The sequence below is a fragment of the Botryllus schlosseri genome, chromosome 3 (genome assembly GCF_051294905.1).
Source record: "Botryllus schlosseri isolate E-star chromosome 3, Bs_hap1, whole genome shotgun sequence".
In the NCBI taxonomy this organism is placed as follows: domain Eukaryota; kingdom Metazoa; phylum Chordata; class Ascidiacea; order Stolidobranchia; family Styelidae; genus Botryllus; species Botryllus schlosseri.
In genome coordinates, this window is record NC_137238.1 from 10,800,162 (window position 1) to 10,813,104 (window position 12,943).

General features: G+C 36.9%; 2 protein-coding genes and 1 long non-coding RNA gene across 3 annotated transcripts in view; 1 reads left to right on the forward strand and 2 right to left on the reverse strand.

Annotated features, from left to right (window-relative positions):
• LOC145434894 (uncharacterized) overlaps positions 1-12,943 on the reverse strand; it is a 260,858-nt gene that overhangs the window by 69,747 nt on the left and 178,168 nt on the right. The window lies entirely within an intron of this gene.
• LOC145434846 (G-protein coupled receptor GRL101-like) overlaps positions 1-12,943 on the forward strand; it is a 75,408-nt gene that overhangs the window by 18,024 nt on the left and 44,441 nt on the right. The gene's annotated exons all lie outside the window — the stretch shown is intronic.
• LOC145435383 (uncharacterized) lies at positions 268-5,799 on the reverse strand. Its single transcript, XM_080312656.1, has 4 exons — positions 5,719-5,799; positions 4,132-4,174; positions 2,235-2,754; positions 268-328 (listed from the first exon to the last, which is right to left on the reverse strand). The coding sequence occupies exons 1-4, from the start codon at positions 5,797-5,799 to the stop codon at positions 268-270; spliced, it is 705 nt and encodes a 234-aa protein (XP_080168782.1).

Below are 12,943 nucleotides of genomic sequence, written 5' to 3' on the forward strand. Positions count from 1 at the left end.
GGGCTGTCTTATCTACTCTCTTCGAGTATATATATATATATATGCATCCATAACAGAGGTATCAGAATCCAACAACCTATAACCTTTTACTCCTAGATTGGTTTAACTGTGCCAAATCCATTAACAATTTGCATCTGTAACATAAACAAAACTATCTGCACATACCAACAACCCTGTATAGCCCATTACTCATATCAGATGATATTACTCATAAGGACAAATATTGTTTTTAATGTTCCAACATCCGGAAATTGGGATCAAGGACAATTATCTCCAGAAATCGCTGAAATCTTTCTTCCAAAGCCACTCTTCTTTTCCAAAGCCACTCCTGTAAGTAATGGGGAATAAGTGGTCTTGAAACCCCATTCAGTCTTCTAATAGCAGCTTTGAAAAAATTCCAAGACACCTCGATCAGTTGTGTATTTATACCTTCTGAAGTAACAAATTCACGATCATGATTAACTATTGAATGTTTATAATTCATCCCCAGACTTTCCAACTTGCGGTAACTGGCAAATGAATCAGTCCATATAGTAGATCCCTCTTTTACGTGTCTCATAATTATTTCTGATAATATCGAGGTTTTTCGCCCTTCTTCAGGTACCAATTCTGCAAACATTTCTCGCGTTTCCATATCTATTCCAGCCAAAACCCAGCGTTGACGTATTATCCTTCCACGATTAAATTTTCTTTTGGCCACAAACGTCTCATCAATTTGAATTACATGTGATTTACCTTGTGATATTCCCCCTATTATGGTACCTCTTCTTTCCATCTCACCAGAGCATATCTTACGAAGTTTCTTGGTCCAATTAACCATTGTTCTCTTGCTGACGTGTGCTTCAAAAGCTATTTGTCGTTGAGATACATCAATGGTCCAAAGATAAATCATCATTACAAGTTTAGTGAGTCTTATTTTGCTTCCTTCAAATAGCGATCTTTTCCTTATGGACGTGGTAGTCCGACACTTTGAAATCGGACACCTCCATCTATATCCATCCATAGTTCTTTTGCATTTTTCTTCAATCATTTGTTGTCCACATTTAAAACATGTTGCCTTTCGAACAAGGAGTTGCCGTGATCGCAGAAACTTTATACATTTTCGGTCACTTGATATTATACCACATCGAGCAAGATTGAACAAATTTCTTCTTTTTCTGGGTTCTTTAATCTTCATCTTTATTTAAAACTTAATTGTCTTTTTCAAAAGTAGTTTCTGCATACATAAACATTGAAAGGGTAAGTTTCATGCAGGCACTTTCAAAGTCATAAATCGGCAATCAGCTTCCTTTAATGATATTTCCTGCGTCCTTGCCAACGCGTAAATCTGAACTTCCGGAAAGATTATCCACATTATGAGATCTCTTTCAGAATCCCCTTTTTTTAGAAATTCCCTCATTTCAGGATTTACTCTTTTCAAAATTGTTACCCAATTTATGCAGATTTCTGCAAAAGCCATTTGTATAGGTTTTTCAGGATAAATGCTTCCTGTATAAATTTCTTCCCACTCATCTTCAACCAGATGTTTCCCAGGCCAATGATTGTTACACGTAGTAAGACCATACTTTTGTTTCCAATATAGTAGGCGAGGATTTAATTCGTCGTACATTATATCGCATAAGTGGTCCGTTAATGTATATGTTGTCAACAGAAACTTCAGCGACTTTAATCCTTTATCTATTAGTGTTTCTTTCTTGGGTATCCATGTCGAATGTTGTATTTCCGGATCATCGCAACGCAATCCCAAACACATTTTGATACATTTTAGTAATTCCTTTATACAAAATGTATAAGGCCATTTACATAGTTCCATATTAAAATTCCACACTTAATTTCAATTTATAATCCAAAAATTTTACATTAGTTCCATAGTGGCTAACCCAACAATAATGGAAAATGTCCATGTTGAATGTATAGTCACATGGTTAGAGAGGCTTTTCATTTCATCATAATATAATCTTGATTGTTTACGGACATAGGGCCTTTTGGTAGACGTTCCATTATTATTCCCATTTAATTTCAAAACCTCCAAATCTGGTAATTTTCTCAATAGAGGATCACTAAGAAATTGAACCTGATTATAACTAAGATCAATAGTATGTAGATATTTGAACGATATATTGGAGGACAGAGAAAAATATTGCAAGTTATTATAGTACAACGTTAATCTCTCTAAATTACATAAAGATTCAAGTATTGTCATATCAAATTCAATCAGTCTATTTTCATCCAACTGTAAAGTTTCTAGTTTCCTCAGTCCTTTGAACGCCCCTTCTTCTATAACTTTTATTGCGTTTCTTGATAAATCCAGTTTTCTTAAATTACGCAAATGAATGAATGTTCCGTTCTTTAGTCTCTTTATGACATTATTATCCAAGTATAACCTTCGCAAGTTTTTCAGACTTGCAAATGTTGACCCTTCAATCTCTTCCAACAAATTGCTACTCATGTACAGTTCCTCCAGTCGGTGTAGGCCTGAAAAGCTTTCCTTTTGTATTCTTGTGATGTAGTTTCGTATCATGTTTATCTCCCTAAGCTTTTCATTTTTGCAGAAGACACCTCCTGGTAGTGTTTGGATTTTATTCCAACCACAATGCAACACCTCTAAGTCTTTATATTTTTCCAATTGTTCTTTGGTTATTTCCCGTAGGCAGCTGTCGTTGATGAATATCTTTACTGTATTCCGACAAGATTTTGCCAGGTATATCTTATCAGGATCCGGAATTCTTGTATAACTCGAATGGTCACACCAAAGTACCAAATTACTTGCTTGCATGCATTCCGGGTATAACATTGTTCGTCTTTCATAGGTGGTACACTTATTTTGTTCTATTATTTCCGGATAAATAGCATAACACATGCCCAGCCATAATACCAGTAGTTCCACTTGTTTCATTTTACTCATGAATTAGATAACACACTTTGTTACTCTATACCTTCGGAAAAGGTATCTTTTGTAAGTCAAAATCTTATTTACATTCGTTATCATTACTCATGATTGTTCTGGTATTATAGAGTCAATGTTCACACTTTCCCCTTCGTAGGGGTAAGGATGTATTTCGATACACCTTATCCTTTTTGTTCGCCGATGTATTGAACTTGAATAGCCTTTTATTCCCAAATTATTCTGACAATTCCATTGTTCCATATGTGGCGGATCTTTACAATAGTCTCTCTCCTGGTACACATCCTTTGTTATATTAGTATTTGTAAGTTTCATCACAAGTCCTCTGATCAATTCATACAACATGACTCTTCTTCCCAAAGAGATGTATTCCTTCGCTCTTATTTCAAATATCTCTTCTACCACATGATTGAATATCTCAAAAATTTCTGAGGTTATTTCCTCATCTAGGGATACCTCTTCTAGGCCATTGTCTGTTTGTTTAACCCAATCAACTCGGTCCGTAAGCAATTCCCATACTCTTTCTTTTAACTGGTATCTCTCATAATTGCTGTCGTATTCTTTCAGATTCAATAGATCCAACTCATCATATACATCGTACAAAAGACACCAATTCAATGGATTGTATCCTTCAATATAATCAAAATCTAACATTCTCTTTTCATTCCTGCATCGACATTTTCACAATTTACCATTTTCAGGATATGACAATTTTCAAGATTCATGTAATACTTTTACTTTTCATTCATAACTTATAAGGTATACTCCATACTCGTTAAGACATTTGTCAATCCATTAATCACCCAATACTTATTGGGCACTAAATCTCTTCCTCCCCACAAGGGATTTTATTATTTTGTAATTTTCTATTTTCAAGTTTTTATTTATATAATTTTTTTCCTTATTATGATTTTATTCAGTATATGGATTTTTTCATTCGGTTTTGGCAATCATTTTTTGTCAATTTTTATGATTTATAAACATATTCCGACTTTTTTAGTATTTTTGAAGATTTTTTTGGTGGGGAAAGTAATACAGCATACCAATTGAAAATTATCAAAATTTAATATTACTCATCATCCCTGCCTTCCCTTCCATAAGAAATATTTAGATACGAGTATCTCTGAATGACATACTACTAAAATCAAAGGTCATTTATACAGAGTTATCCATAACAAGTATTACACAACTACGTCTCATGGAGACAATCAGAAGAAGGGTGCCATGAGACAGGAATGTGAGTAATTTGCAAAATGTTACTTTATAAAACTATCACATAATCAATTATTGGATAAAAGAAGTCAATTAGTACGCATGTTATGTACAATGCAATAAAGAATTTACATAATCAGAAAAATATTGTAATAACAACAATAACTCAAATAGCAGCAAATTGGTGTGAGGCTCATATAAAGAGATCTTGGCAGAGCGACAATTGTGGGTAAAACGGAAAAAATTAAAATCACGTCAGCCTTTATAAAGTATTAATTCGATTAGCATATCATTTAAGTATGAACACGAGGTGATTTGTGATAGAATAGGTGGTCTGGGGCCATTACAGACTAAAGTCAACACTAAAATTGCAGCCGAAAATACGTACATAACATTCAATATTACAGAAAACAAACACCGTTCAGTTCTTCATAATTTACAATAACAAGTTCTTCTCGAATTTAAAAAAGTTTTTGCAATAAAGATAGGTCGGTCTTGCATTCAAGTACTCAAATTTCATAGTCCCCGAGATGTCATTCTAGGGGAAGTGATAGTGGGAACTATCCCAGCGATTGATCAATGTATCGGAATCCTTTTAATAAAAAAAAAACTGTATTAATAACTGAGTATATATATATCATAAAATACAGGTATATAGTTTCCACTTTTGCTAATCTCAAGTTTCACTATAACCGGCTTCTATACTTTTTCCCGTTAAGTTTGACCTTTGGTAGCGGTGCCGAATTGATAATTTGTCCTAAACCACCACCGGTCAGCCCTAATAATTTAGTTATCATAGCTTATCTAATAGGATAGCCCTAAAAGTCTAGATCAACCTATCCCATAATTCTTTATTACTTCTCTATCGCATTTTTGAAGACAATGTCTGGATCAAACTATCAGTAGTTCATTTTAGAGTCAACCCGTATTACTACTAGAAACAGCATGGGTTTCGTTTACAATGGGTCTCCGTAAAGCTACCATTCGGGTCGGAGCCTCTAGTCTGTTTGGAAACCTACTATCTCTATTGATTGAAGGCTCGGTATCAAACACCAATGTAGTTTCTGAATTGGTATTTTTGACTATTTGTTTGTCTCCCTCTTTTTTTATCGAGTTTTCAAGCGCTGATTCCGACAATTGGTTAATCGGTAGAATAAAAACGCCTCCCACATAACCAAACGTGCTTGTAGACCCGTACGTGAACCGCCATTGCTCAGGATTTCCCCCAAATAGGAACTCATATTCTGCGTCCATCCGACATCTCGTAAAACAAAATGTTCGCATGTTTTTTCCCCCCTATATTGTTGTAACAGGAGAGCTATGGCGGTTATTATCGCTTCTGGATATAACACATAAAGCACTATATGTCCTTTATCTCTTTCGGTGTTTTGATCTAGTCCTTTGTGCATACTACAAGCTTCTATTAAATAGGCATGACATAAATTCATAAGTTCCAAAATCTGCCCGGTATTCTTGAAATACGGTTTTACGTTTCTCATAAGGTAACATTGTTGGCATTCACTGTTCCCAACCGGGTGAAAAGGTTTTCTTAGCTTCGTCCAGTCCTCCTTGGTGTACATACATTGTTGCCAATATTGTACCCTTGGATTGTCTCGCTCGCAAGTGCCGAACAAGAGGCTCATCAAACGATCCCGAACCGGCGCAGTTTTTATGGTTTCCATTACCATCTGCTGCCTATGAGTAAGAGTGAACTGCATTGCCCACTCGTAGACAACCTTGTGGTCCGTATTAGGGTTGCACAATAACCCGTAACACATTGCCTGCTTTAATTAGTTCACTATTTATCGATCTTAAATACAAAATGTTTCCTCTTTATTCATACAACACTTAGCAGATTGGTTCGTTTTGCAAATCAATGTGAAACAGATAAAATACATTAGCTCAACTCTCATTCATACAACCTCAATGATTATGTTAGTTAAACAATATGCGAAAATTTATTTAACCATCAGCATGATGCGATGTTGTAGGCTGAAGTTGAGCGATAGGTATTGGTTGACGAAACATGATACTGCCAAAAGATGTATACGTCTCATCTGACATAACATTATTATTATGTGGCAAGTCGTGGCTTGAAGATGTCGTCAATAGGGACATTAAAAGGGGACTACCCGTCGATGTTGAGGAGCTGGCCTCTATTTCTTCACTTCTGTTCTGTTTGTTTGAGGCAGATTTTCTTTGTGAATATGGTTTTACGTTTGATACCTTTCGATTTTTCAAAGGTTTTCTACGATAGTCATTTCGCCATGGCCATTCTTTGACCTTTTCATTGCTCACTGTCATTCCTTCGAAGAAGGTTTCAGCATGATGTCTAGTTTTGTTCTTAATGTCCTCGAAAAAATCATTCCATCGTTGTAATCTCTCTGTCTTTTTTACCCCTTGAAGTTCCTCATACCATAGTTCGATATTTTCAATAGATAGCTCCCATAATTGTTCTTTAGTTATTGATGCAGACATTCTTTAATTTACGACACCGTGTTATTTTTATACCTTAAAAAATAATAATGTTTCTTTCAGCCGAGATTATTGTAAGATATCGTTAATGATATTCCAAACACTGACTTTTGCCAACTTCTTTATTAATCCTATTTGGGGTTAATTATTCCTTTACCAGGTAAAGAAAAGTATCATCCCTGGCCACTTGTCAACCTATCAGTTCTTAATTTCCTTAACTCAGGGCCGGCTAATCCGTGGCCCACGAGATAATTCCCGAAATTTTAAATATCAAGAATGGATTACTCTAATTGTGAACTTGCAAGGTCAAGCAAATATTATATTTGTTTGGCTGCAACACTTGAGATGTGATGACTATAATATCTATTTCGACGTATTGGCAGATCCGTCAGTCAGTCACATAATGGTATATTTTTGTACATTACAATAAGGCAGAGCAGTTCGCTTCAGATTCATCAAAAGTAAACTTCTCTACAAGCTTAACGCAACATTTTTTCACTCAATTCCTTGTTTTTAATATTGCTGCCCTTTTTGTGACCATAGAAAAACAGCCAATTTATTTAGATTGAGCCTTACTATACTCGCAATTACTGGACAAAGTGCCGTTGAACATGTGTGACCTTGCGTTTGCGTTCGCAGTAATACCGCTGACTATGAAACCTAGGCACGGAAAGATTGACGCATGTTGGTCGCAGCTTTCGTTATCTATATGTCCATGTGCCGAATAGCCTATTTCCCGTAAACTTAGCCCAGCGATATACGGTAAGACCGCAACACGGCCAAGTTACAATATCATTGACCTATGAACTTCTAAAGTTTTTCGCGCTTCGCGCGGTAGTGGCCTGCGCAGTATTTCGTCAATCAAATGTGACCCTCAGACTGAAAAGGTTAACCAGCCTTGATTAAATCAAACTTTTATTTTGTATCACCTACCAGCCTAATTGTTCTCTCTCTTAAAATCTACTGAATAACCTGTCCTTATTCCATGGTTACACAAGAATTCCTTTTTTTCAAACGAAAACACAGTCGTCCATAATATGTAATTGTTTCACCATGAGCAGGCCGTGTTATTTTTGGCATTTCAGGAGCCAGATGCCAAAACTGCCAAAAATAAAAATTTGAAAATGCCAAAAATAAGCAATTTTTGGCATATGCCAAAAATAACACGGCCTGCCAAATAGTGTATTTCGTTCATGGTGTTGTGTTAACAGGACCGCGTTACAAGCGAGAAGAGCGTTTGTGAAAGGCATGTTTCTTAATCTGTGTCCAACCCACCCATCAGGGGTGAAAGCATGGTGTCCTAAATGGTGTGGGCGCAGCGAGATTGAACGGCTGACTGCATTTGGTTTACGTCATACTTTCCATTTGTCCAAAGGCAATTTTACGACCATATTTGACCGGCTTGTCGAGCGTAAATTTTATAAAACGGGTATCAATGAGAAGCTGTAGCAGTACTGATTATTAAAATATAAATTATATTCTGCTCATGGAACTGGAACCCCCAAATCAACCACGATTTTTGCATTGTGATCGAGTTGAACTTTGTGACGCAACAAACTGTCTGGCTATTTCTGAGCTGCATAGTCTCGTTTTGCCATACAGTCTTGTTGCATCGATGTTCTTAAACAAGCTAACCTTCCCAGGACTCTTCCATGTGAGTTGGTCATATTAAAGCCACCTGAAGTGACAAAAGTCCTCCGAAAATATATCTGTAGACTGAAGGAGAAATGATAGTCGGGCTACTAAATAGAATGCGTTGAGAGACAACACAGGGAACTCCTAGAAAAGGATCGGGAAGAAATTTCTTTCCGCGATGAGATCGATGGCACTGGCGAAGTGATTTCTTTTCATGATGCATGGAAGGCGGTTTGGCCCTCCAAAGATTTTGAAGCTCTGAAAACCTTTTGTTGATGACTGGCAACATTCTTTCCCTAAACGGCTACTGTTGAAGCCGATATTTCCCAGATTCGCTGGGCGAGAAATGAATTTAGGAGAAACTTAGCTGACCTGAGTTTGGAAACACTGTTACACAGTGCAAACGATTTAAGTCTATTCAACAGCTGTAACAATCAGCTGTTGAGCGTGTTTGTTAGGCTTTTCTTTCTTTTTTTGGTTATTGGCACCGATTCCGATGGATACTGCACATTTTGTGGTTTCGTTTGATATTATTATCATATGAAATCGTTAGGTTTTTTCTTCTTCTTATTGTTTGTTGGCACTGATTATACGAGGATGCTGCACATTTTGTGGTGTCTTTTGACAAACTAGGCCAAATAAAGCGCTTTTGTGACTAATTCAAGGCTGAAACTATTTATTTAGAGGTCGATGCCAAAACTGCCAAAAATAAAAATCGAAAAATGCCAAAAATAAGTTATTTTTGGCAGTTTTGGCATGTGCCAAAAATAACACGGCCTGACCATGAGTCACAGAAAACATAACACATCACACTTAAGACTTTGCTGATCACATCAATTTGTAAATTTTGACCGCATAGCTTTACAATTCTACTCGTTATTCCAGGGGCGCCAAAATATTCTATCAAGGCGCCTGAGAGTTGCTTCGTCAAGAGGTCGTAACTGTTCATGATCTGAGGATAGATCGGAATCGCTACTATTAACTCCAGAGTCAGTATCGGGTAGGGTATTCAGACTCTCATCCGAGTCTGTAAAATCACCGGACTCGGAATTTGGATAAGGTCTTAATTCATGATGTGGGAAAACATAGGATTCTATAACATCGTTTCCAGAGTCGGTATCCGACGAGATACTCAAACTTTCATCCGAGTCTGTGAGATCTAATTCCGAATCAGTATTGTCTCCCCAAATCGAAGGATTCCTTTCGAAATAGCTTTTCAAGGTTGCCTCGTCAATTCCTTGTTTACTCTCCTCATATTCATCCTTTTCGGTATCACTATCTTCTGCTTCAGGCGATGTTTTGCATGATTTGAGAATATCATCTATATTTTTTATAACAACAATCCACTTTCCATTCCAAATCTGTTCATCTAGAACAGAGGGCTCCATAGCCTCAGCACTTGTCATGGCCACAATTGTACCAACAAAGAGATGTATTGTAGTTGCTGAGCCCTATATATACCAGGTCTGTGGAAATGCAATAAGACCATGTGTCATTAATTTTCCAAGTAACCAGCAGGAAGATTATATTTATTTTGACGAGTCTTGGTGAACTGTGGCGCAGCAATGTCCAGTGACGACATGCTCATTACTACAATTATTGCGCATTTGAAATATTTGACGGCTAGAATTTATTTATTACGCGAAAGTTTTTAGGAAAAAGTTGTTTAAATTTCCAAAGTCACTGTCTATGATGAATAATAATTCGTGAAATGATTCTGGGCCCTTTAGAGCCTAGTCATCCGTTCAATTTATGATCATGGAGTGCCGTAACTATAGTCTGGTTTATAGCAATTACAATCTGAACACCATTGTATAGTTTATATACCTGATTTTAAAAAAAACTACACCTCTTTGTGCAAAAGTCGATGTTCACATACCGCGTCGTGCAGTACAAATCATCAGATTCCATTGTCAATTATTCGTACCTCAATTTGAGCGAGGTTTTATTATGCTACAATCTACTTTGTGGCTGTACATTCACTATTAAAATAAATTATTTTGCGGATCGAATACTAACCCATGGATATTGTTATTTCTACTGATCAGGCCGTAGAAATAATGTATCATTAAGGTTGTAATGGATCACTAAATATCCGACTGACTGACCAGGACTAGCGTGAAGTATATTCCTGGCTTTTAACTATTGCATGATTTGTAACAAGTACTCATTAAACCTTATCCTTCCTGTCTTATCAAAACAACAAATCATCAACTTTCTTTGCAAACTCGGCTCACCATAAAATAATCGTGAACTGTCAGTCATACGAGATAGAGCCTCAACACAAAGCGCGCGACGCCATTTTCTAGGATTGACAATGGAAAATTCGATAACTCTGAATCTGCACAATAAATAGTAACTAGCATCGGATGGGCGTATTTTACGCGAAAATCCCAAAGATCAAGTCAAATTTTCGAGCTCGTGACCTTCTGTGCGGCACGCAAATTGAGGAAGTACTGATTAGATGCGCGCTTACTTCCTAGCAAATTAGTTATTGTATATTCTCAGATATTAGGTTGTTTGAATATTTTAATTAATAAGCTATGACCCGCATACATCAAAATTTCTTGCTCGCATTTCACCGTCAACAGTCCTTCCACGAGCACTACACAAAAGGCTGCTGGCTGTGCAAAAATCTATTTTATTTTACTGATTCAATTTAACTCGTACATTACAATAGCCATTCATTCATCTTCAAAACTTGATATCAACGTTCAAAACCGACATGAATCAAGTGCTCACATGGCATGTAGTTAAAAAAAACTACATGCGCCATTTTACAAGCGTGATTTTGCGCCATTTTGATTACATACTTTTTTTGCTTGGCTTAAACCAGCCGCGTAGTGGCGCCGCTAACCCACGGATCAAATCTCGCTCTTCCAAGTGTTTTGAATCGCAAAATCATGTTCCAATTAGCATAGCTTTGTCATGTGATTGCTTTTTAAATTGCCACTTTCCGATTGATTTTGATTCAATGATTTATGGTCCATTTTCAATGCACCTTACAGCAAATCAATTTGCCACGCGGTCGCATCTAGACTTTGACCATGGCGGGCCAATCTTGGTTTATACTCACTGATCTTTCTAGACGACACAATAACCGACGCGCACTACTACATGTGTTTTTTAAATAATCTGTGTCTCCAATGATAATACTCTCTTAATGAACTATTCATTATTCCACCAGACCAACCTGTTTCGAATAACTACTTCTGCAAAATATAACCTAAAAATGTAGGTTTTACTGCCCGCAGAAGCCAAAGAATCATTATAGCCATATCATGTGCTTCATTTATGATAATAAACAATTTCGCACAATTGTCTAATATTAGCGGGCCAGTGTTTAGTCTGCCGAAATATCTATAACTCCTACGCCGCCTTCAACAATACTTAAAACGTTCTTTTGTAAATGTAGATATGCAACAATAGCTCATTTAAAACGTACGCAATTGTCAGTAATCAATAACATTTGCCTCGCATTGCAATACGAGTTCGTCAATTAAGGAAGTCATTTTATGCGACTAGGCCTTGCTTCCATACATGCTTGGCGTCATATTGTTGCAAACCAAGTCGTCCGCAAAAGCACAATTTTAGTTTTAGAATTATAGACCAGAGCTCTTCAAACAAGGTTACCGCGCAATATGAGATGTATCAGAACTTGAAACATGGCGCAACCTTAGAATGGAATTTTCAGAGATGTACCGAATCCGTAATACAATGAGCCGAAGGCCAGCTATCGCAAGTGTAGGCTTATGGTTCAGTAAAAGTTAGCACATAGACGAGCGAGCACTATGGTATAATGTTATTTTAGTGTGATACTGTATACCCTTGGATTGTGATATTCACTTGCTCATTTACTCGTCGGTGATAAAAATAATGGTTTCGCTTGGTTTTCAAAAATATAATTAATTTTTGAAGAGCATGCCGTTTCAGCACGTATCTTTTTGAAACAATACTTTGCACCAGTGTTGGGATCAATTCCCCTTGAGTCACGAGTCATCCCGAGTCATAGCAGACCCTTAATCAAGTCAAGTTAAGTCACGAGTTAAATCACAATTCAAGTCGACCTGGATTTTGGCATCTATATTATATTAAATAACAAATATGCAGTCAACTATATATGCAAATAGATGTTGTATAAGTCACTCGCCTGTAAAATACGTGAGCCATTGTATGGCCAAATGCTACAGTCAGATATCATCGACCAAGATATAGAAAGATACGCACTACACAACGTTAGTATTAAGCCGTCTATTGAAACAGAAAGATGTTGTTATTTACAATAGTCCTTTATAACTAACCCGACAGCGTCAGTCGCGTTCGTTTCATTTTGTAGTTAATTTATTTATGACCTGGGGCGGAATTACAAAACAACTACCGCACTGCGGAATCAACATTTTCCGTCACAATTCGAGAGAAGCGGACAATCGCGATTACAAAACCTTCAATACCGATATCTTCGAGAGCATTTTTACCGATGAAATTGACTTACCGCAAAACGTAGGGATCGAGAGAAAACGTGAACGATCTGCGTCACGAACGTCACTATCCGCGAAGTTCGGTATTACAAAATTGAAATTAGCGCAGATTTCTCGCTTTAACTTACCGCCTAGCTTCTAGCTAGCGGAGTTGAATCCGCGCTGGAAATTGCATCTTTTTGAACTGCAAAATCTTAATATTCTACTTCAACATATGAAAGAAGTGAGGCAGTATCGA

Excerpts from the sequence above, each read along its gene's own strand:
- LOC145435383 (XM_080312656.1), bottom strand. The coding sequence starts at position 5,799 with ATGGAAACCATAAAAACTGCGCCGGTTCGGGATCGTTTGATGAGCCTC. Across the intron at positions 4,175-5,718 it reads GCGAGCGAGACAATCCAAGG|TTTTATAAAGTAACATTTTG; the intron begins GTACAATATTGG and ends ATTATGTGATAG. Across the intron at positions 329-2,234 it reads AGGAAACTAGAAACTTTACA|GAGTGGCTTTGGAAAAGAAG; the intron begins GTTGGATGAAAA and ends CATTACTTACAG.